Raw genomic sequence first — 24659 nt, 5'->3', positions numbered from 1 at the left:
CTTAAATAAATGTAATGGGGTAGGCCTCTTTTTTCTTCCTCCTTGCACACAGCTACACCTTGCAGCAAGAAAGGAATATATATGATCACAGGCCTTTCACAAACCCAGAAGGCCCAAACCCATGATCACACTCTTCTAAAATATGTGCTGCAAAAGTTTTCTTTAAAAAAGAAATGAAAGAAAAAAGCTTTATCCTTGCTTCTTGCTAAGTCATGTGAGTCTCGGGTCTATTATCTTTAATGAATTATAATAACGTCCATCTCAGAAAGATGTAATGAAAAGCAAACTTGACTTGTTAAGCTCTCAGCACAATGCCTGGCACACACAGATGCTCAGGATTTTGTAGAAGAGACCTAATTATTATGTGAATGCCTACTCAAGATACAGAGGTACGGATGGTACCCACAGAGTGATTTGAACCTGTGAATACCCCTATAGCTGCCAGACAACAGCCATGCCAGCAGCACAGGCAACTTTCTTTCCTCTCCCACCAGTCTGAGTCCCAAAATATCCTAAAAAAGCTATGAGACAAAACTCCTGGTTGGTCCCATGTTGATAAGGAGAGACCAGGACCTCCATCTTGAGACCTGCAGAACTGGAAGGGCAAAAAGAAATCTTCCCAATCCACCACCCTCCACCTTCTCAGATCAATTTTAAAACAAGAATACACATACACTGGCCCTAAAGCTGTGCCACTGATACCAGTAACTGCTTTCTACAAAGAAATTTTGATGATAATTGATTCTTGAACAAATGACTGCAAGTCAGGTGTCCACAATTCAGAAGAAAGAATACAAAGTGAAACCAAAATGAAGGATGAATTGAGCTTTTTAATGTCCCAAACCATAGATCCCCAGGCATCATTCAGAGTTGGGGCAGAAATCTCTTATAAGAGAGGAGGCTTACAAAACACTTAAAACCATACACTCTAAGGTGCTCTGTAGCAATAAAAACTGTAGACTTGCCATTAAAGAGTAAGTATTTGGGAAAAGGAGATAAGAATCCAATCCTTCCATTATGTATCCTTTGCCCTCCTCAGAAAGGGGCTCTTAGGGAGTGAAACTCTGGGCCTCTGACATAAATTGATGCTGAGTGAGGTGAAGACAAGAGAGTTCATAAGTTTCCACTTTCATGGACATTTCATATTTCCCTACCACTGAACCTCCTTTCTAAAGAGTGCTGCCAAAAAGTATGGGTATTTGCAGTACATCAGAGAAATGTCATGAAGCACAGAAAAGGCCACAAGTCAGTGACTAGGTACTATAGTTGCATTTATAGCCTAATTCAGTGGAATAAAATTTACCTCTCCATTCTTAATGCAGCAAAGTAGGATATGCAGGCTGTTAATTTTCCTTTCAGAATTGTAATAGTACTTGTCAAATTCAAATACTTTAAGGATATTACATAATTTAGGTCCTGTTGATCCTAGGCAATTATTTTCCTATAATGGGATGTAAATTTGTAAAGCTTATTTTGCTTCTCCGAAGAGTTTTTAGACTAGTAAAATCTTAAGTTGATTTATGGAATAATGTATCATCATCCACCAATGATCCATGAACCACCAAGAGCAGTCTCTGCTCTTCTTAGCAAGACCCTAATCCTACAAGTAGGACCAACTTGTCCTATGATAAAAACATTGATGCTAAGGTTTATTCCTCCCACTCCCTAATCTTTCTTATTTATTAGTCACCAAATCTATGGGTTCTTCCTCTGTGACAGCTTTGGCTCCTGTTCCCACTGCCTAAGCTGTGCGGTATTCGTCACTTCCCTTTTAGAATATTGCTGTTGCTTCTTCACTAGACTGTACCCCCAGCAAAAAGTTTTTATGACCTCTAATCAATCCCATAAATGATTTTAATATTTTTCTTACTATCTGTGTCTTTCAGGTGCCCAGAGCATGAATCACCCTCCATAACCCACCCTGAAGTGGCTTGGGTCATATGCAGTGCAACCCCATCCGTCTTTTAAAACTTATTCATAGTTAAGATTCTTCACTGTTACTCTATATAACCCCTTGCCATCTTACCTTCTCACCCCATCCGTGACACGGAAGGGATTCCTCTGCTTGATATAGTCTAGTCATCTGCTGGAAATTCTCACCCAATTTACAGCCCAAGTTCTGCCTTATGTCAAGCACTCCTACCAACGAGGCCACATGGCTGACTCTCTTGCACAAACTTCAGGACACAGACAATGCTTTGATACCAGTCCCCTAATATCTCACAGTATTTTTGTGCTTCAGCCTTATTATTTTCTACCTGAGTTGTATAACTCCTTGAAGAGAGGAAAAATGGCTTATGTCTTTTAAGATGCCCCATGCCTAACAGATTACCTTAAAAGCTCAGTTATATAATGAAGATGGTTAAACCAATTAAATTAGTCATTGTTACACAGATCGGTGACTCTAAAGCAGTCATTGTGCTTGAGAATGACTTAGGATATTGTACAGTGTGCATGAGAATGACTTAGGAGGGATCCCTGGGTGGCGCAGCGGTTTGGCGCCTGCCTTTGGCCCGGGGCACGATCCTGGAGACCCAGGATCGAATCCCACGTTGGGCTCCCTGCATGGAGCCTGCTTCTCCCTCTACCTGTGTCTCTGCCTCTCTGTCTCTCTCTGTGTAACTATCATGAATAAATAAATAAAATCTTTCAAAAAAAAAAAAAAAAAAAGAGAATGACTTAAGACAATGTACATTCTTAGACCCAAGCCCAGAGATTTGGTTGGTCTCAGGTAAGGGGCGGGGTGGAATTAAAGATCTCTAGGGAATTCTAATGCAGTTAACACACAGATCGTAGTTTGAAAAACATCATCGATTAATTTGAAACAGTAAATACAAATAAAACAAGTACAAAAGTATGCAGAATTATAAAAGCGGAGAAAGAAAATCTGTCATGTTGCAAAGTAGTTGCTGTCATTAGAAAGTTTTTTTGTGATAGTAACTATAAACTATATGTGCTTTTGCTACTTTAATATAAAATAGAAATTCTCATTAATGTAATTAGCATTAGGGCAGCCTGGGTGGCTCAATTGGTTTAGCGCCGCCTTCAGCCCAGGGCATGATCCCGGAGACGTGGGATCAAGTCCCAGATCGGGCTCCCTGCATGGAGCCTGCTTCTCCCTCTGCCTGTGTCTCTGCCTCTCTCTCTCTGTGTCTCTCATGAATAAATAAAATCTTTTAAAGAAATTTTAAAAAATTAAGTAATTAGCGTTACTATTAAACTAATCCCGGTTTTTTTAGTTTTTTGTTTTGTTTTGTTTTTGTTTTGCATTTAAACTGCAAAGCAGGGATATTTAAAGTTATTTATGTAAATCAGAAAATGGGCGCCTGGGTGGCTCAGTCAGTTAAGCCTCTGCCTTAGGCTCAGGTTATGATCCCATGATCCAGGCATCAGCTCCGTGCTCAGTGGGGAGTCTGCTTCTCTCTCTCCCCCTACTCTTCTCTCTCTCAAATAAATAAAGAAAAAAGAAAATCTTAAAAAAATGAAAAACAAGTTATATTTGCTCATTCAATATTTGACCTTCTAGATAATTCACTTAATTGATACAAGATTATAAATCTTTAAGCTTTCTTCTGTTGATTTTTCTCTTTAACACAGGCCTTTGCAAAATAAGACATGCTCTCCTTAAATTCATTGCTTTTAAGATATATAAGGATCTAGGTATTTATACTCTCTGCTAAACCATTTTTTGGACTAAAAGTATACTTCCATTTTTTATTATAACCAACTTTTTCTTTTAAAAATCAAACTCAACTCCAACCAACCAGAGTGAACTCTACATAATCTCATGCTGACAAATAATGGCATTTAGCAATCTAGTGCTCTTTCTAGGTTTTGCATTTTTTTTTTTAGTTGGATGATCATTTTTAAAATTTCCTTTTTCACATCGTGTCTACTTAATTTTAACTAAATAATAGCAATACTTTGCTTGCCTTACTTTTCTAATGTTGGTTTGCTTGTACTAATATCCTTCAGGGAGACATTCTGCAATCTTTTAGTAAGTCACATAACCACGAATAATTAGAAAGAGGAACCTAATAAATGCAAATATCAGTCAAGGAACAAAGAAATCTTGTTTGTGTTTGTGATTTTACCTCGTATCTTTAGTATGGCTTTGGGGTGGGGTGAAGGATTGGATGGCTAAGCATGGTTTATAGTTTGTGACGGTTTCATGTATTTTAAACATTATAGAAATACTTCCTAAGTGTAAATTACCAAAACTTTGCATCTGTCAAAGATTCTGTAGACCTAGTGTGTTTTATTTACCTTCTGAAATCTCTTTTTGGGGTTTTGTAGTTCACAGGAAATTAATTACTTCCCCTCTAAGCTTTACCTCCACAACTTGAGCCACTTGAGGCCACTAGGGAGAGACATGGAGTCTTTGGACCATGTCTCTTGGGAATCCCATGGCAAGGACATAGCAATTTCACTAAAGGCATTAATGACATTTGTCCTGTCGAGCTCAACCAATCAGGAACTCTTTGGCACAGAAATAATATACTGTCTTGTGGGCTGTGGAACTCAGACACCTAAAATGATGCTTCATTAAGTGAAAAAGAGTCCCTATCACATAGAGGATATCAACTCATATTCACCATACAGGATATAAAAGATGGCCAGATATGAAAAGCAAATAAAAATACGTAAAGAATTTCACAGCAAAGGGAAGATTTGATTACATCACCAACAAAGGCGATTTTGAAGATTAAAAATAAACTAACTTTAACCTCCAACTGCAAACTCATGCGTAACACACACACACACACGCACACGCACACATGCGCACACCTCGGCATATTCATTCAAAACTGACCCAGCAGTAAGTGACTCTCATACAGACTTTTGGCTTATCAGGAAAGACTTCTCATTTTACTTCCTTCTTCACACTTCCTACTGTAAACTCAAGTAAGTTATCATGGGCAATAACCTGCTCTCAAACAGGTTACGTGATGTCTTTCATCAGCCACCTCTCTGGGTGTTGCCTTACTAAGTCATACTTTTAATAATTTGACTTCACAGAAACAGAAAGTGAATAGATATCATGAAATTCAAATTACAGGAAGTGTTAGTGGGTCTAATGCTACATATTTGTGGCATTTAAGCCACATTCTCGTGATATTAGTTCTACTAACGTAAGTATGTGTGTTGAAAAGTACTTTGCAAATCACATAATACACTGTGTTCTGCAATTTAACACTTTTTTTTTTTTTTTTTTTTACTCACAAGGTTTTTTTTTTCCCTTGACCCCTATGTTGAAAATACTGAATTACAAATTCTGGGGTGGGGGAGGCTTTTTTAAAAATAATTTTCCCCCAAATTCAAAATTTAAAGGTAATTTTTTTTTTAAAAAAACTTAGCCTTCTCAATTGTAAAAAGTATTTCAAAATATAACTGTGAAGGCAATTCAATGTCTATACATTCAACATATGTTAATCAAGTGAACTCACACTTGACAGTTACCCACCACTGGCACTTCTCCACTTTGCCACCGGCTGAAATAAAGCACTATTGCATTCTGTACCCAGGCAGGGGTCCTGCAAGTCTTTGAAAGGAGGCGTCTCATTGTCAGCTGAATATAAAACTTCTTCAGGAGTTCCCAAACTCTATTAAGCATCCTATATCCATTCTCAGGTCAGCTCTGAATGTTTTAGAGACGCATTTTGGAAGAGCAAGTCAGAAGCAGTCCAAGTACAGTTACTCCTCTTGAAAACCAGAATATCTCAGAAGTGTCTTGGCAACATTTTCCCGCAAAGGGTTAAAACATTCGTTATTTAATAAAACAATCCACCTTACTTCTCGGTATTTTACCAGATTTCAGAAAGGCAAAGTGGATGCAGCTGAAAAGTCATGCCTGATAGTGATCTCCATGAGATCCTGTTGCAGCTCAAGTGTGGCCAACTTCTCCAAGTGAGTCTCAGGTCTTAAGCCCTCAAGCCGGTGACTAAATTCCTCTTCCACTTTCCCTAAAATCGCCTAGGGTTCCGAGTTAGAGGAACGCTCCGCGACTAGGAACCTGGGCCGACGGGCCGGCCCCGGCCCCCCTAACCTGCTGGCACCGCCCCGCAGCCGCGCTCCCCGCCAGGGTGCAAGCCCGCTGGGCGCACCGGGGGCTGCTCTCAGCAGGTTCAGCGACCTCTACCTCCAGCCCCCTCTGCGGCGCCTTCCAGCCTGCTTCCCCTCCTAACTTGCTTTCCTACTTGGTAACAACTTTATGCAAGAAAAAAAATATATAAAAAAAAAAAATAAAAGAAAGAAAGAAAGAAAGAAAAAGAAAGAAAGAAAAAAAGAAAGAAAACTTTTCTCCCAGAAAGCGCGCAGTCTACTCGGTCAACTCTGGATGCAACGTCCAGAAGGTGAAACAGTCACAGCACACTTGAGCCCCAGCGCGCCCAGCCCGGCCCCGCAGGAGCCCCCAGGAGCCCTGCAGGCGCCCCCCCAGGCCGGCCCCGCAGGAGCCCCCAGGAGCCCTGCAGGCGCCCCCCCAGGCCGGCCCCGCAGGAGCCCCCAGGAGCCCTGCAGGAGCCCTGCAGAAGCCCCGCAGGAGCCACCCAGGAGCCACCCAGGAGCTCGAGGAGCCCTCAAGGGGTCCCGCAGGAGCCCCCCAGTCCGGCCCCGCTGGAGCCCCCAGGAGCCCCCAGGAGCCCCGCAGGAGCCCTTCAGGAGCTCCCCAAGGAGCCCCGCAGGAGCCCCCCAGTCCGGCCCCGCTGGAGCCCGCAGGAGCCCCTCCAAGCACCCCCAGGAGCCCTCCAGGAGCCCCGCAGGAGCCCCCAGGAGCCCCCCGCGCCCAGCCCGACCCCCAGCCCGGCCGCGCACCTACCTGGGCCTCGCCCGCGTCGGGCTCCGCGTCGGAGAAGCCGAGTCCCGATTCGAAGGCGGCGGCGGCGGCGGGCGCGTCGCGGGGCCCCGGCAGCAGCGCAGCGGCGAGCAGGGAACACGCCAGAGACCAGAAGCCCAGCAAGTGCATGGTGGAAGGAGCGGGGCGCGCGGCCGGGCGCGGCGGGGGCGCGGCGCGGCGGGGGCGGGGGCGGGGGGCGCTGCGCTCCCGGCGCCGAGAGCCGCGGGCGACCCCGAGGGCGGCGGCCCACGCTCCCCGCGCGGCTCGACGCCGGCCGGGCCGGGGCGCGGGGGGCGCGGGGGGCGCGGGGGGCGCGGGGGGCGCGGGGCGCGGGGCAGGTGGGAGCGTCACGGGGAGCCGGGCGCCCGGGCGGTCCGCATGCGGGGCGGGCGAGGTGAGGCGCGGGCGCGGGCGCGGGCGCGGGGGGACGGCTCCTCCGCTCGCCTTTCGGGCGCCGCTCCCCGGCGGGAGGGGGGCACGGCCGAGCCCCCGGGCGCTGCTCGGCCCCTCCGACGGCCCCGGGCCCGCGGCCCGCTCCGCCCTCCCCTCCCCTGCCCGGCGCGGCGAGCGGCGGCCGGCTGCGGAGCGCGGCCCGAGCGGCGGCGGCGGCGGGCGCAGGGGCAGGGCATGGCTGACGCGCCCTCTGCCTGCGCTTATGTGAGAGAAAGCGGCCGAGGGAGGGAGCGTGCCGAGCCCGGCCGCCCTCCCCTCTCACTTTCCCTCGGAAGCGCTCCTCGCGCTCCCCGCGGCCCGCGCCTCCGCCCCGGCGCCCGCGGCCCCTCCCCGCCCCCGGAGGCGGCCCGCGGGGCAGGCGCGGCGGGGCCCGGAGGCCGACCCTTTGTCCTCGCCCGCGCCCCGCGCCAGGGGTGCACGCGGCCCCGGGGCCCGGGAGGCCCGCGGGGAGCTCGGCCGCCGCGGCGGGGGGGCCCTGTGGCCCCGCGTCCCGCTAACGGGCTGCGCAGCCGGCGCTCCCGGGAGCCCCGGGTGCAGGGAGCGCGGGAGGCCCCCGGGGAGCGCGGCCGCCAGGCGGGGGTGGGGTGGGTGGGGTGGGGGCTGCGCAGCGAGCGCTCCCGGGAGCCCCGGGCTGCAGGGCGCGCGGGGTGCACGCGGCCCCGGAGCCCGGGAGGCCCCCGGGGAGCTCGGCCGCCGGGGCGGGTGGGGGTGGGGGCCGCACAGCGAGCGCCCCCGGGAGCCCGGGGTTGCAGGGCGCGCGGCCCCGGAGCCCGGGAGGCCCGCGGGGAGCTCGGCCGCCCGGGCGGGGTCCCCTGTGGCCCCGCGTCCCGCTAACGGGCTGCGCAGCGAGCGCTCCCGGGAGCCCCGGGTGCAGGGCGCGCGGGGTGCACGCGGCCCCGGCCGGTGGGGATGCAGGGCCCAGCTCTGCACCGACGACGGGACACACACACACACGGGGTCGGTTTCTGCGGGGCAAGTCGGGCTCGCCTGAGAGGGGGAGGGGTAAAGACACACGTGTGTGCATCACATTGTGCAAAGTGACATTTGCACGGGAGTCCCCGCGTCTCCCCGGTTGGAAAACCGCGTCGTGGCGCCCGCTGCCCGGGCGTGGCCCTCCTTGGCGCGCACTGGGGGGACCTGCGGATGAGCAGGCCGCAGGGGGTCCGCGGGGTGCAGAACGTGAAAAACCCGGGCTACCTTTAAACACACTGATCCTAGCATCTCTGACCGAGAAGACACTTTATTGCCCGATTCAGATTCACCTCTCTTTGAGTTCTCGAGCTTCCCTCGCCCAGGACGCACTGGAAGGCGCTCATATCTCCAGGGACAGGGAGTCCTCTGTGCTTTTCTTTCTTTTTTTTCTTTCTTTCTTTCTTTCTTTCTTTTTTTTTTTAAATCAACATCGCCGAAAAGCATTTCCTTCCACGTATCCATTGCTCTCGACTTCTGGACTTTACACAATAAATCTGATCTAACTTCCACATGTGAGTGCTCCGAATATTTTGAAAACATCTGTCGTGTTCCCCCTATGCTAGCTTTCCTGCCTGCTAAATATCCTTTTTTTTTTTTTTTTTAACGGAAAGGACAGCTCCAAGTTCCCTCATCAACCCTAGTCTGATTTTCCACGTTCTTCCTCTAGTATGCTGCTGGGAACAAGACGCAGTCCTGAAAGTGTTCTACAAGCACATAGAAAGGGTCGTCCTCGTCCAGACTGTGCATTTGTTGATGCAGCCTCGAATGGAGTTTATTTTCTGGCAGCCAAGTGAGTGTTGACTCACACGACGCTTAAAATCAACTAAATTCCTCAAGAATTTTTCATGTGCACTGCAGTTCAGTCACATGTACATTACCCAGCATTTGTGAAGTTGGCTTAGGGCTTCCAAGATCTGAGCTCTGTTATTTATCTTTATTAAGGTCTGTCCACCCAGTGAGTCGGCCCTAGATCACAGCATGTTGAGATGTTTTTGGGATGCTGGTGCTCCGGGTCTATTATGCTTCTCGCTGTCCTTCTGCTCATATTTCATCAGTTTGCCACATTTGTCTTCAGATACTGATAAAGCTGTGAAAGGGGAAGAGCTAAGACCAGACTAGTAGGACTGAAGAAGATGGAGCTGCTTTTTTAACCATTCCTTTCTATAGTGCTTCTCAACTTTGCACTTCGGATACGGAGAGGGAATTTCAAGAACACATGCTTGAGTGCACCATCAAGATTCTGGTTTAAGTGGCCGGGGGTCAGATGTGCACTTCAGACCCCAATACGCAACCCCATTGAGAGTCTCAGGCATTTGCCACACTCCTAGGGCTTGGCTTAGAGTGGAGACTGCAAATCAACAGAATCAAAATGTATCAAACTGTATGGTGTTAACTGATTTATTTTATTTGAAATACAGCTATAAGCACATACAGGCCTTTTTTTCCCCCTCTCAAAAATGGTATTGTTTTTACCACTTATTATTTTAAGTCAAGGAAATGCTGGCAAAAAGAATAGTTGAGAGAAAAAAAAAAAGCAATCTCAGAAGACCATCCTGCATTTGTTGTTGGAGTGTCTTCACTGTAAAAGAGGAGAATTTCTCTGCTCTACCTTTATCTGCCACTTTTGGCTCTTGTGCTTTTTTTGGTGAGCATTTGTAAATTTATCTTAATTTTCTTGGGACTTTTTTCGTTGAGAAGTTACTCTTTTTTTTTTTTTTTTTGGTTGGAGGAAGATGTATGAAATTTTTTTCTAGTAGCTTTTAATCTTACTATACTTAGTTGTACTCTAGATGATGTTGAGTTTACAGCTGCACTGAGGCTTTCTTGGTGACTTTGTACATGGTTGAGTTTTGGAACCAATTCTATGTGTGCTCTTTTTGTTGGATGTTAAGTTTGAGCTTATTGTAATATTTGTCTTGAATGAATTTTAAAATGAGATGTTCATAATTTTTTCTTGATCGAATTTTTCCTTTAGTGGTGTATGCCCATTTTTGTGACATCTGATGTTTTTATTCTAAATTCTACTTTATTGGTATCAAAATCAGAGTCTTTGAGAATTGAGACCATCTGTGAACATGAGTTGTAGGAAACCATAAACCCACTTATATCAAAGTGATTTAGTTATTTCTTCTAGGGAACTTTAGCCTAGGAAAGATACTGCAAACCAGTAATCAAATCCACTGTTTACTTCAGGAAATGCCAACAAATCGATATATTCAAGACAATAACCTCACTCTGGCAAAAAGCCTTTTTATCAATAACAGCATGGTCAAGACCCTCACCTACATGTGTCAACCAATCCTAAACTATGACATCACAATTTTTGTCCAATCCTATCCAGCTCTCCACTTTGAAAGGCCCACCTTAACCTACTTGAGTCTAGCCCCCAGAGTCCTACAATTATTCCACTTCTGACTTACCCCTTCTGAGACGTTGCTAAAACTGTCACAGTGGTGTTCCCCCTTATTGCCATAAGTTCTACTAAGTGTAACTTTTGTTCATTAAAGGGTTATCTGGTGATATTTGGGGGAGTTCAATAACCTGGAAGTCCCACCGAGACCCTATTGAAGATCCCCTTTGTGCCAAAGCCCGAGACCCTCAATTCAGAAATGGGGAGCCACCGTGGCCTGCAATGATGAGGTAAGTCTCACATGAGATCTCAGTCCCAGTTTCTCTTCATCACACTATCAAATGCTGAGTGTATTTGGTCCTGGAAGATTGCCTTTCAGGAATTCTTGGCTTATTTGATCAGATTTGTAGCTGTGTACCCCAGGAAGAAAGCTGCCTCATTCCTAGCAACATGGCTTGTTTGTAGCTACTCTTTTCAGTATCTTCTGTCGCTAATGGTTAGTGGGAAGTTCATGTCTCAATGATAGGTCTTCCAAGATCTTCCAGGTTGGCCATTGGAGGCTGCCTAAGTCATTAGGTTGGGGTGCCCAGGACATAATAAAGCCAACAAAGCACTGATGTGACTGACCATTGCCTGTCACATTTGTTTCAGCCTAACCTCAAGTGTGTGTCTCCTGAAGGCCTCTCGCATATATTTACACTGTAACCAATACTTGCGAGTCGCCTCCTAAATGGCATAATTTTACCAACACTAGTTTAACGTAGAATGGGAAGGGAGTAAAACTGCAAACATTTAATGACTCGTAATATTTTATTGGTATGCAAAAGCTTGCTAGAGAAATCCAGATTCCCCAGTTGCCTCTCTAAATTCTGTGAAGGAAACAAATGAAAAAATGTGAAAGGCTATCTCTCTTTTAGATCTGCTCAAACCACAGCTTGAACCTAAAAGTTTTGATCTTACTCTTCTTCTATCCTATAACCCTCCATTATCCCCTGCCTCCAACACTCTGACTAGCTCTCTTTTCCAGCTGGCCAGCCAGCCACTCTGAAAGCTCAATTGTCTCTTAAAAGTTAAGCAGATCAGAACAAGCCCCTTATGGTCGAACTTAAGCCCTGATTGTGGTTTGAGCTGAGAGCGATTTTCAAAGGCTTTCCAAAGCCTATGCAGGGTAGGCGGAAATTTACAGAGCAATTTGCAGTGGTCCTTAGAACATTCAATTCAGGGTTCCCAGACCTGTATCAATTGATTTATATGTTATTAGGAACCTCATATGTAATAAAATTCGGTGGGTACTGAAAGATACTGTGAATATTCTGATTGAATACACCCCAAATTCCATAATAAAACTAGAGGAACTTAGAAAAACTATAAATATTAGACAAAAATTTTGGAGACCATGCCCACAAACAAATAAATAGATGAATACATTGGAGACTTTGGGAATAGGCTCTTTAACCTCTCTGGAAAACATTTAGGTGTAGCTCTTGGAGCAGATATGACCATGGCTCATTCCTCACTGAATGGCCTTAAGTCAGAAATAGGGGATTTAGTATGCAAGCAGAAACTGGAATGGAAAATAGTCCTGTTGCTAGACTTCTAAACCCTTGTGAGTAAAACTAAAGGGAAGAAAGGAAATAGCAAATCAGTGAAGCTGCCACAAAGGATGGTCAAACACTCAACTTCTCATTTGCCCTTGAACTCCCAATGACTCTTACTGAGGAATATTTTTTTGTGGCACAACAGCTGTTTTAGAGTATGAAGAATTTTTGGGGGGAAAATAAACATGGGGGTCATCTCTATCACCTTGGCTGCTTGGCATCACCAAAAGCCTTCAAATGGAAACTTGCAAACATTTAACAGGAAATTACTTTCACTCCAAAGGAAAACAAATTGATCACTATACTTTTATGAGCATTGGTGAGAAAATTTTATTACAGTTGCTGAGCATGTCTGGTTGCATGTCTCATCTGTATCAGATTAATCGTGGTGTAACTATAAAGATGGAACGTGGAAGAACCCAAATTTTAGGGTACCCTTGAATACATACAGGTGGATTCATACAATTACACCTTGTGATGGAGTTTGAGTGTCCCAGTTAATATTTGCTAATTTTCAAGGTGAAATGAAAACTTTTGTTTGCTGGAAAGGTGTAGTTCGTATAGTAGCAAAAATATTATTTGACCTTGTGTTTTCGATCTGGAGAATTCCAACCTATTTCTCCAGTAACAGAGGCACTTAATGTACTGGGATAGTCGCTAGAGAACTTTACAAAGCCTTGATGTTTACTACGAAATTGCATTGTTCATGATATTCTCAAACCTCATGAAAAACAGAGAAGGTGAGTAGCATTTTTAAACTCAAATGAGCACTCATTGATTCTTACCCTAAGAACCCATAAGAGGTCTCCCTTTCAGGGTGCATATTTCTACCCCAATTCTGGACTCTACTTTGGACAGATGTGACAAAACACTTTAAGAGACTCAGGCAGTCTAATCAGTCTTAGTACTAACAGGAATGAGTTGCATTTCCTTCATCTTCTCCCAAGTGGCCTCTGTGTGACCTAAAAACCTCAGACTGTCAGCTGGAAAAGACACCATAAAAAATGCCAAGGACCCACAATGGATAGGAACTCTCTAGTAATTTTTGACACTAGATCAGCGCTTAAACTCAAGAAAGTCAATATTTAGATTCTTATATCCCAACTAAAACAAACAAACAAACAAAAAACACAACCCACTGACAACAGGATTGATTTTCCTTTAGGAAATTTGAAATTAGAAATTTTTAAGAATTCTTTAGAAGCAGTTGGTCTGTTGGTGGACAGAACTTCCACTACAGAGCTTTGTGCCAACACAGCAAGATGGCAACCACAGGACATGGCCAGCCTCCAGCAGAGACCTACAGAACTCAATTTAGATGACTGGGACCATGCTGGAATCCGTATGCTTGTTTTCTTTTCCCTCTTAGCAATTTTCCTTTATGATTGTAGGCTTAAGGTGCTGGATAGGTAACCAACGACTGTGACTTCTTAACCAGTGAAAAGTCAAGGTCTCTAATATTGCTTTCTCTGCCCTTAGTCATTCCTTGCTATGACTCAAAAACTGGGAGAAATGTGTGCATGATTTATCCAGAAAAAACAATAGAGCTCTGTGTTTTGCACACATTTGCATATGAGTGCCAACTGGCTAGTGCCAGTCGTTTGTTATGAAATACTTGGTTTCATCCATAATTGGACTCAACCACAAATTGGCTTTTTATGTGGAAGAGAACACAACAGGACAGGTAACCAAAATCCAAACTCCTTAGAAAGAAAGGTTTCTGCCTCCCTGAAACCACACTCAAGGACCATTTCTTAGAGATAACGTCTGTAAACAAGCTTTCATGGAGGAAAGACTCAGAAAGGGAACAAGGAACAGATGGTTTGTATTTAAGATCTGTCTCACATTTACAGACCTTACAAAGAAGGCTTAGTATGGAGATACTCTTGATTGCCTATCAGACCTACCCTGAGTGACCTTTGGTGAACCTCTCTTCACCACATGGGGTTTATGTGAATATTAAAATTAGTTAATATAGGTAAAAAAAATTAAAATAATACTTGGCACGTGATACTCTGAATAAATTTTGGATAAAGAGTGACTAATGATTATGAATTAACCTTTAATCGTATGCTATTAATACATTGGTATATTACTCTTTATTCCTTCCTTATATTTATTATATTTTTCCTATTTGTTTACCCTTAGAATTAAATAATTGTTCAGGTGGATATAAAGTTCTCATACTTTCTTGAGCACTTAAAAAATGTTATTTCCTTGCATTCCTCCATCAACTACTTCTACCAAGAAATCTGAAAACAATAATAGTTTATAGCCATATAATGTCTATTATGTGTTTGTGTTTTCATGGGCTTTACATATAGTATCGTATTTAGTGCTCCCAACAATCTTAGGACATGGAAATTATTATGATGTGTATCGTATAAATGAGGAAACTGAGCTATGGAGAAGCTGAATATCCTGTTTAATGTTAGAGCTAGTTTTTGACAGACCCTGGATTCAAAGCAGGTGGCTCCAGACCAGGAGATGAAGCACTTGCTGCCCCCTACTTACTGCCTCCTTTTGAATATTGCTGTGATGCTTTTCCTTGTTACATGATCTGCCATTTCTTGTTAGGAAATTTTGGAATGCCTCCTTTGTCTTTGCTATTATTCAATGTTCCTGTAAATATCCACAATTATTTATTTATAACTTCTTTGGCACCCTTGTTTTTTTTTTTCAATCCGAGTTTGTATTTGTGTGTGTGTGTGGGTGTGATTTCTGCAAAATAATGGGTCATACGTCTTTAAGTAATTTATACAAGCTGTTTTTTTCCTCTATATTTTTCTAGAATGTCTTGTATACATGTTGAGATTCTACCTTTATTTTTCTGTGTTAACTTTTATTGTTTTCCACTCCATGTGTTTATCCTTTCCTAAAATTCCCCCCTTATTTTGAACTTGCCCCCCATTGTTCATATCAATGATTCTTCTTTCTCCCTGTGTTTATAAACATATGTATTTTTTCTGCCATAATATATATGTTTCATAATTCACTTTTTTTCACACTTTCCTGTGATTATTTCAAGGATTATTTAAATTCTACCCCTTAACCAATTGTGATTGCACATCTAACCCTCATATTCAAGAAAGAATATTGGAGGCCCACCTGGCTGGCTCAGGCGGTAAAGCATGCAATTTTTGGTCTTGGGGTTTTGAGTTCAAGCCCCACGTTGGGTGTAAATTCTTAAAAATAAAATATTTTAAAAAAAGAATATTGGAAAGCCAGTTACTGAGTATGATATTTTTAGAGGGAAAAATCTTGATCGACTTTTTAAAACTGCATTATTTATAAATATGAGTGGTAGAATTGTTATAGTTAACAAATTACTAGTAAGCCATTTCAACTGATTACAACAATTGGTGGTCATGCTGTTGTTTTTAAATATTCATTTGCATACAGAATTGATTCCAAAGTGCTTACCATGGGATGCAGTTTCTTTCACAATATTGTGACAGCCCCACCTTTCTAGCTTAATTCCCCATTACTTTTCTACTATGTGTCCTATTTGCCAACCCCACTAGGGGGTTTTTGTTCCTCAGTCACACCAAATAAACTATCTACCAATGCACATTTTTAATACTGTTTTGGTAGGAGAAGCAATTCTTTCCAGTCTTGATGTTCATTGAAATATTTTTGTTTTTGTTTATTTCCTTATCATCATGGTCAAACATTCCTTTCTAATCCATCGGAATGAATTCTTTCCTACCTTGTGCTTCATTATTTTTGTATATTTCATGATCTAAACGTTTTTTGTCTCATCATATGCTTACTTATTAAAGGTATTTTCTCAGTGACAAGCATGGTGCCTGGAATCTTCTAAATACTTAGTATATGCTTGGACAATGAGCTAATCTCTTATTTCTCAGGTTGACCAAAGCACAGATGTTTCTTCGGCTCATTCTCCTTTCCTTCTCCTCTCTTCCTCCTTTCCATTCTTCCTCTCCAACCTTCTCCAAATCACAATCTGATAAAAATCATATTTACCACTGTGTTAGCCACGTGTTTAACACTAGCCAGCTTCTCTGCGTAAGGATTGGATTTCACTCATCAGTGTCTTTATTGTAGCATCAAGCACAAGAGTTTATTGAATTTAATTAAAAGTGAGCAAGGAATTTGAGATAAGACCTTTATTCACTTATTATGGTAACTGCTTTCAAAAGGTATATCTGAGGGACGCCTGGGTGGCTCAGCCTGTGAGCATCTCCTTTCGGCTCAGGGCATGATCCTGGGGTCCTGGGATCGAGTCCTACGTTGGGCTTCCTGTGAGGATCCTACTTCTCTATCTATGTCTCTGCCTCTCTGTGTATCTTTCATGAGTAAATAAATAAAATCTTAAAAAAATATAACTGACGTACAATAAACTGCTTATACCTAAAATATGCAATTTGATAAATTTTGACATATTTACACATCCATGAAATAATCACCACGATCAAGATCGTGAATATATTTATCATTCTCAGAGGTTTTCTCACGTCACTCCCTTCTGCTCTTTTGTGCCCGGGTAACCAGTGAACTTTTTCCTATCATACAGATAAGTTTACATTTTCTATAATTTCATATAACTGAAACCATATGGTATATACTCTTTTGGGGTCTGATCTCTTTTATCCAGAATAATTATTTTAAAATTCATCCATGTATTGACAGCATGACAAGTTCACTCCTTTTTGTTGCTGATTAGTATCCACTGTATAGATATATCATAATTTGTTTATCTGTTCATCTCTTGATGAACATTTACATTGTTCCGCTTTTTGGCTATTACAAGCAAAGTTTATATGAACATTGTTGTAAAGAACTTTATGTGGCAAAAGGACAAAAGCTTTCATGAGATGATCATGTTTTTTCATTTCTAGCTTGATCATGTTTTTTCGTTTCTAGCTTTTTAATATGGTGAATTATACTGAATGATTTTCAAATATTAAACCAACATTTTTTGCTGGAATAATTCCAAGAGTTTGCATAGACTTGGTATTTTTTCTTTTTATTTATTTACTTTGTATTAAGTTTAGAATTTTAATTCCAGTATAGTTAACTGAGAATGTTATATTAGTTTCAGGTGTACAATATATATGTGGAACTTGAGAAACAAAACAAATGAGCAAAGGTATTATTTCTTTTTTAAATGTTTGGTAGAATTCACAGTTGAAGCCATCTGGACCTTGAGTGTTCTTTGTGGTCAGATTTTTAACTGTGAATTCAATTTCAAGAGGTATATAGGTCTATTTAGATTATTGGCTTATTCTTGGATGAACTTTGGTAGTTTTACCTTTCAAGGATTTCTTTCATTTTAAGTTGTCACATTCATTGGCATGAAAATTTTTCGCATTTCCTCATTCCTTTGAGTTTGTGTCACATTCATTGGCATGAAATTTTTCACATTTCCTCATTCCTTTGAGTTTGTGTAGAGTCGGTCATGATGTTACCTCTCTTGTTCTCAGTATTAGTGGCTTATATCCTTCCTCTCTGTTTTCCTCTCTTTCCTGATCACTCTGCCTAGAGGCTAATCAATTTCATTGATCTCTTCAAAGAACCAACTTTTTATTTCATGGAGTTCTCTCAATCTTTGTTTTCTATTTCATTGATTCTACTCCTTATTATTTTCTTATGTTTAGACTGGGTTTAGTGTATTTTTTAAAAGTTCCTAAGATAGAAGATGCCATTGATTTGAGACATTTTGCCTTTCATGGTATAGTTTTCGTGCTACAAATTTCTGAGTACTTCTTTAGCAGCATACCACAAATTTTGATACATGTACTTTTATTTCCATTCAGGGAAAAGCATCTTCTGATTTGCCTTTTGATTTCTTCTTTGACTTATAGGTTATTTATAATTGTGTCATATAAGTTCCAAACACTTGCAGATATTCCAGAGATTTTTCTGTTATCCCTAATTTATGTTGTGATCAGAGAATGTAGTTGGTATGATTTGAATCTTTTAAAACTTATTAAGCCTTGTTTTCATGCTTGGAATATGATCTACCTTGCTAAATGTTCCACGTGCACTTGAAAAGAATGCATATTCTTTTGTTCGCAGGGTGGGATTTCCTATAAATGTCAATTAGGTCAGGCCGATTGATAGTGTTCTTCAATTCTCCTATATCCCTTCTGACTTTCTGCCTACATGTTCTGGGTTATTGAGAGAGGGACACTGTACCTCGAGCTGGGTTTGCCCATCTCTCTTACACTTGTATCAGCTTTTCTTCCTTCTATCTGCAATCTCAGTTATGTGTGCCGTGTAATATATTATCCCCAAAATAAGACTCTTTTGAGAGTAAAACTAGTTTGAATAACAATGACACTGTAACAATGGTTGTAAACCTAGATTTTCCTGGTACATACATCAATCTACTTAAAAAATGGCAGATATAACTATATATATAAAACTCTCTCTATATAAAACTCTATATATTTTTCTTACATGATATGAATCTATATGAGGTGATAAATAGAAACAGTCTGAATGCTGTAATTTATTATTTCAATTCAGAGAACCCCTGTCTTTATTAAAAATTGCAGCACTCCATACTAGTCTTGTCAAAGTCTTACTGCCAATATTGGGCTGGGGGTTAGGGGGTTATAGTTGCTTTTACATTTGTTATTCCTTTAATCCTTCTTGCTAGATGCAGTTTTGATACTTTGAAGTACAGAGGAAAAGCTGAAAGTAAAAGGATAAGGAGATAGAATGAAAAAAATTGTTTTTTGACTTACTGTCCTGATGGTCAACTTTCAGGATTTTCTGCGCTTGGAGAATGTTAAGAGCCAACTGTCTCTGGTTGTTGAGGAACTTTTTGTCATTTTTTAGGGGTACCTATTTATGTTGCAATTTTTATTGAAGTGTAATTGACATACAATATTCTAGCTCAAGGGTACATCGTAGCAATTAAATATTTTTATGCAATCTGAAATGGTCCCCATGATAAGTTTAGTTACCATCTGTCACCATACGAAGACATTATATTACTATTGACTATGTTCCCTGTGCTGTACATTACAAAGAGAGAACCTTTTTGGATATTGTGGTTCTTTTGAAACCCCTTGTATCAGTGGGGGTGTTATACCTGTAGTTTCTTGAACTGCATGGATTCATTACTTTCCAGCTGATGGCTTATGACTTTCCCCACCCAGATCACATAATGCCATATTGTGCTTCATGGACTTTTAAATTAATATCCTTACTACAGTGCTGAAAATGGAATGGGAGAGTTTATGAACAAATAAGAGGCTGTAGGATTATAACAGTTCAGTCAAGAGAAGACCATCAGTGGGATGCCTGGGTGGCTCAGTGGTTGAGCATCTCCCTTTGGTTCAGGTCATGATCCTGGGTCCTGGGATCAAGTCCCACATCGGGCTCTCCACAGGGAGCCTGCTTCTCCCTCTGCCTGTCTCTGCCTCTCTCTGTCTCTCATGAATAAATAAAATCTTTAAAAAAAAGAGAGAAGACCATAAGTTTAACTAAGATAGTAGCATTAGAAGCAGAAATAGGTGGATCAACTCAAAAGAGTTTTATTCAAGAGTTTCTGTTTTACTGAGCATTGGGTGAACAAAATGAAAGTTTTGGGGCTAAATCTCAGATTTTGGCATTCACCATTGGGTTGATGATGGTATTATTCAGCAAGATATGAATGCTGAATAGGACTAGGTGTAAGGAACTTGAGGAGTGGTCTACAAATTAGAAAGGAAGCTAGGAAACTGGATTGTCAAGTCAAGAGAGGAGAGTATATTGCAATAGAGGTATCTACTAGCAGTGTCAAATCCTGCCAAGAAAGTAAATAAAATGAGCTCTGAGGAACACTCACTGGAACACTGCTGACCTCATTAAAATATTTTGGTATAGTGTTGGAAGCATAAGTCGTATTTCAATAGGCTGAGAAGAGAAGGGGAAACAAGGAAATAGACACAAGTATAGGAAATGCTTTTAGAAGATGTGGATAGGAAGGAGAAGAAAGAGTTCAGGGGTAGCTACATGGAGATGTGTATAGAAGAAAAGTAAGATGGAATTGCAGAATGGGGAGGGCAGATTAGAGTTAGCTGAAACTGAAAATATATTTGAGATTCAATGTAAATTTGGCTATTAATCTGATTGCAGTGACCACCCACTGACAGGCTTTAAACAGAGATGTTTGACGCCATGAGAGTAGTGTTGGGGAGAATGAATTTTTATCATTATTCAGCTAGAATAAAGGTGCGTTGAGAGGGAGAAAATGAGATTGAAGGTAGAGAAACAGGATAAAAAACTTTTCCAATGATGTAGGTGACTGATGGTAAGGAACTAGATTATGTCATTTTGAACTTAAAAAATAATATGTTCAGGACGCCTGGGTGGCTCAGTTGGTTAAGTGTCTGCCTTCGGCTCAGGTTATGATCCCAGGGTCCTGTGTCAGGTCCTTGTGTCAGGCTCCCTGCTCAGCTAGGAGCCTTTTCCTCCCTCCCACTTGTGTGCGCACTCTCTTTCTCTCTCTCCTTCTCTCAAATAAAATCTTTAAAATAAAACCAACATGGCGATGACTGTAAAGAGTAAGTAAAGATTCTTTTATTTGCTGAACACTTACCGTGTGAAAGGCAGGAAAATAAGAGTTTTCACAAATATCAACTCATTTTATCCTAACCATTCAGCGAGGAAACTGAATGAGAAACGTTAATTTGCTTGAGTTTACACTGTTCTTCAAAATTCATATGACTGTCGTTTCTCATTATTCTAACCACCTCATATGGTGTAGTCAGGACAGAAGAACCATTTGAAAAAATAGGGAAGTAGGGAAAATATATGCAATTTTGGATACGTTGAAAACTGAGGATAAGCGTGTACAGCAGTACTTTCGGTTCCTGCCTATTTTTTTGTTGCAACAATAAACTAACGTATTAGAAACGTGACTCATTAGTCTTTTAAATGGCATTTCTGGAATCTGAGCCAAGGATTTTATTGCCCAAAGTGATTGATGGAAATTTTTTTCTTTCCTTCCATCCTTTCTCTTTCCTCCCTCTTTCCTTCTCCACCTCTTTCTGCCTTCCCTTGCTTCCAACCGTTCTTCTCTCCTGTTTGACTCACCATCTCTTACCTATCCGCATGTATGACCTTTACCTGGACAGACATCCATCTGTCCACCCATTATCTATTTTCTCACTTTTTCACAACAGAATTTATGTCACTTTATAACATAAAAACAGTAGATAAATTAAAATCAGTTAATAAGAAAATAAGCTCAGGACAGTAGTATGAAGAATGACTAAGCAGGTGAGAATAGTGTATGAAAAAAATGTCGTGTAGGGCTCAGCAGATTACTTTGTCAGTGATCACTATTTGTAGCTGGTCAAATGGTTATTTGTGTTGAAATACAATCTTAAGTTCAGGTCAGGATACACTTACCTATCCATTCTTTGAAAAACAGTTTTATTTTGAGATTTTAGTTGTAAAGAAAACAATAAGGTGTTTAGAGCAATTTCATCATAACAAAATGGCATGCATGCAGATATATACGTTTTTCAAAATTAGAACGATTTCACCTATACTTTGTATGTTTTAGGATGCAGATAAGCTGCCAAAGATAATAACAGGAAATGCCTCTTTTCTGAAAGAACACCACACAAAAAAGCTATAGATAACATGCTATTTCTGTTGCAGGAGTCTTTGGGAGTTGACAGCACACACGAAAAATTATAGTTTCTCATGTATTTTTGACTGTCATCTATTGTTTACTAAAATAATACTTATTTTGAGAGACATTCACAATCTCTCATGTTTGAAAATGACAGCTGTACCTAAGAAGGCACTACTAATTCTGCGTGTCTATAAACCAAACAAAAGCCATGCTGTTAAATAAAAATTCCTTTAAAATTATTGATCGGTAGAAAAAAGTAGCAGGAATTTTATAATTTTGAATTAGTTTTTTCAGCGTACACCTTCTTACTCCTTTTCTCTATATAACCCGAGCTCCTAAATTCATTTACTTTTAATACTAAAAAGTTAAATTTGTTTTTTGTTTGAGTGTGGTTGACACACAAAGTCAAATTAGTTTCAGGTGTACAACCTAGTGATTCAGCTTCTCCGTACATTATGCTGAGCTCACCACAAGTGTGGCTAATATGTCACCATACGACGCTATTGCAATATCCTTGACTATATTCCCTATGATGTGACTTTTACTCTGGTGACTTCTTTATTCTATAACGAGAAGCCTGTATCTCCTGACCCCCTTCACCCATTTTGCCCATCCCCTCACATCCTTCCTTTCTGGCAGCCATCAGTTTCTTCTTTGTATTTATAGGTCTGATCCTGCTTTTCATTGTTTCCTCAATTGTTTTGTTTTTTAGATTTCACATGTGGGTGAAATCATATGGTATTTGCCTTTTGTAGTCTGACTTAGCATAATACCCTCTAGGTCTGTCCATGTTGTCACAAATGGCACAATCTCATTCCTGTGTATGGCTGGGTAATGTTACATTATATGTATATTAAGTACCTTATATATATATTATATTGTATGTATTACATTTATATAATATATACCACTTCTTCCTTATTCACTTGTTGATGAGAATTTAGGTTGTTTCTGAATCTTAGGTATGTTACTGCAGTAAACATAGGGCCACATGTACCTTTTTGAATTAGTGTTTTCATTTTCCTTGGGTAGATTCCTACTAGTAGAATTATTGGATCATGTAGTATTCCAATTTTTAAGTTTTTGAGGAACCTCCATACTGTTTTCCACAGTGGCTCTACCCATTTACATTCCCACCAACAGTACATGAGGGTTCCTTTTCTCCACATCCTCACACACACTTGTTATTTTTTTATTTTTTTTTTTTAGTCAATCTGACAATTATAAGGTGATATCTGATTGTGTTTTTGATTTGCATTTTCCTGATGATGAGTGATGAGCATCCTTTGATGTGGATGATGACCCTCTGTATGTCTTCTTTGGAAAAATGTCTATTCAAGCCATTTTTAATCAGATTGGTTGTTGTTGTTTTGATGTTGTGTTGTAGAAGTTCTTTATATATTTTGTATATTAACCCCTTATTATATATGTCATTTTTGGATATCTTTGAAATATCAAAGATATAAAAAATATCAAACATCAAAAATCTACCCATTCAGTAGTTTGCTTTTTTGTTTTGATGTTGGTTTCCTTCACTGTGCAAAAGCTTTTTATTTTGGTGTAGTCTCAATATTTTATTGTTGCTTTTGTTTCCCTTGCCTTAGGAGATATATTTAGAAAAATGTTGCTATGGCCAGGATCAGAGAAATTACTGCCTATATTCTCTTGTAGGATTTTTGTGGTTTCAGGTCTCACATTTAGGTTTCTAATCCATTTTGAGGTTTTTTTGTGTAATGTTAGAAAATAGTCCATTTTGATTCCTTTACACGTAGCTGTCCACTTTTGCCAGCACAATTTACTGAAGACACTATTTTTTCCTTAGTGTATGTTCTTGCCTCCTTGGGCATAAATTAATTGACAATATAAGCATGGATTTATTTCTGGACTCTCTGTTCTGTTGATCTGTGTGCCTGTTTTTGTGCTAGTACTATACTGTTTTGATTACTAAAGCTTTGTAGTGTATCTTGAAATCTGGAATGTGATTCCTCCAGCTTTTTCTTTCTCTAGATTGCTTTGGCTATTTGAGATCTTTGTGCTTCCATACCAATTTTAGTATTATTTTTCTGGTTCTATGAAAATTGGTGCTGGTATTTTGATAGGATTTCATTGAATCTGTAGGCTGCTTTTGTTAGTGTGAACATTTTAACAATATTAATTCTTCTAACTCATGAGCATAGTATATATTTCTGTTTGTTTGTGTCACTTTCTTTCCTCAGTGTTTCACAGTTTTCAGAGTACAAGTATTTTATCTCCTTGGTTAAGCTTATTCTTAGATATATTTTTTTAAAGATTTTATTTATTTATTCATGAGAGACACAGAAAGAGAGGCAAAGACATAGGCAAAGACATAGAAGAAGTCTCCATGCAGGAAGCCCAGTGTGGGACTCAATCCTGGAGCTCTGGGATCATGTCCTGAGCCAAAGGCAGATGCTCAACTACTGAGTCACCCAGGCATCCCAGATATTTTATTCTTTATGTGCAACTGGAAATGAAATTGTTTTCATAATTTCTCTGCTTCTGTGTTATTAGTGTATAGAAACACAACCAGTGTATGGTTATTAATTTTCTATCCTGCAGTTTCCTGAATTCATTTATCATTTCTTTTTTTTAAAACAAGTCACATTTTTTTTTAAAGATTTATTTATTTATTTATGATAGACATAGACAGAGAGAGAGAGAGAGAGAGAGAGAGGGGCAGAGACACAGGAGGAGGGAGAAGCAGGCTCCATGCCGGGAACCTGACATGGAACTTGATCCTGGGACTCCAGGATCATGCCCTGGGCCAAAGGCAGGTGCTAAACTGCTGAGCCACCCAGGGATCCCCTCATTTATCATTTCTAATAGTTT

The 24659-nt window shown here is 41.1% G+C and overlaps 1 protein-coding gene and 1 long non-coding RNA gene across 2 annotated transcripts in view; one reads left to right on the top strand and one right to left on the bottom strand.

Annotated features, from left to right (window-relative positions):
• VEGFC (vascular endothelial growth factor C) overlaps window positions 1–6992 on the bottom strand; it is a 104616-nt gene extending 97624 nt beyond the window's left edge. Inside the window, exon 1 of the mRNA XM_038560496.1 lies at window positions 6818–6992. Within this exon, the coding sequence (XP_038416424.1) occupies window positions 6818–6964 (147 nt within the window). The 5' untranslated portion in view covers window positions 6965–6992. The remainder of the gene's footprint in view (window positions 1–6817) is intronic.
• Window positions 6993–8255: 1263 nt separating this feature from the next.
• Window positions 8256–24659, top strand: part of LOC119869623 — a 250616-nt gene continuing 234212 nt past the window's right edge. Inside the window, exons 1-3 of the long non-coding RNA XR_005371039.1 lie at window positions 8256–8772; window positions 8872–9050; window positions 10768–10900. This is a non-coding gene — a long non-coding RNA (uncharacterized LOC119869623). The remainder of the gene's footprint in view (window positions 8773–8871; window positions 9051–10767; window positions 10901–24659) is intronic.

Source organism: Canis lupus, chromosome 16 (assembly GCF_011100685.1).
Source record: "Canis lupus familiaris isolate Mischka breed German Shepherd chromosome 16, alternate assembly UU_Cfam_GSD_1.0, whole genome shotgun sequence".
NCBI classification, from domain to species: Eukaryota; Metazoa; Chordata; class Mammalia; order Carnivora; family Canidae; genus Canis; species Canis lupus.
This window is presented reverse-complemented; position numbering and strand designations above follow the sequence as displayed.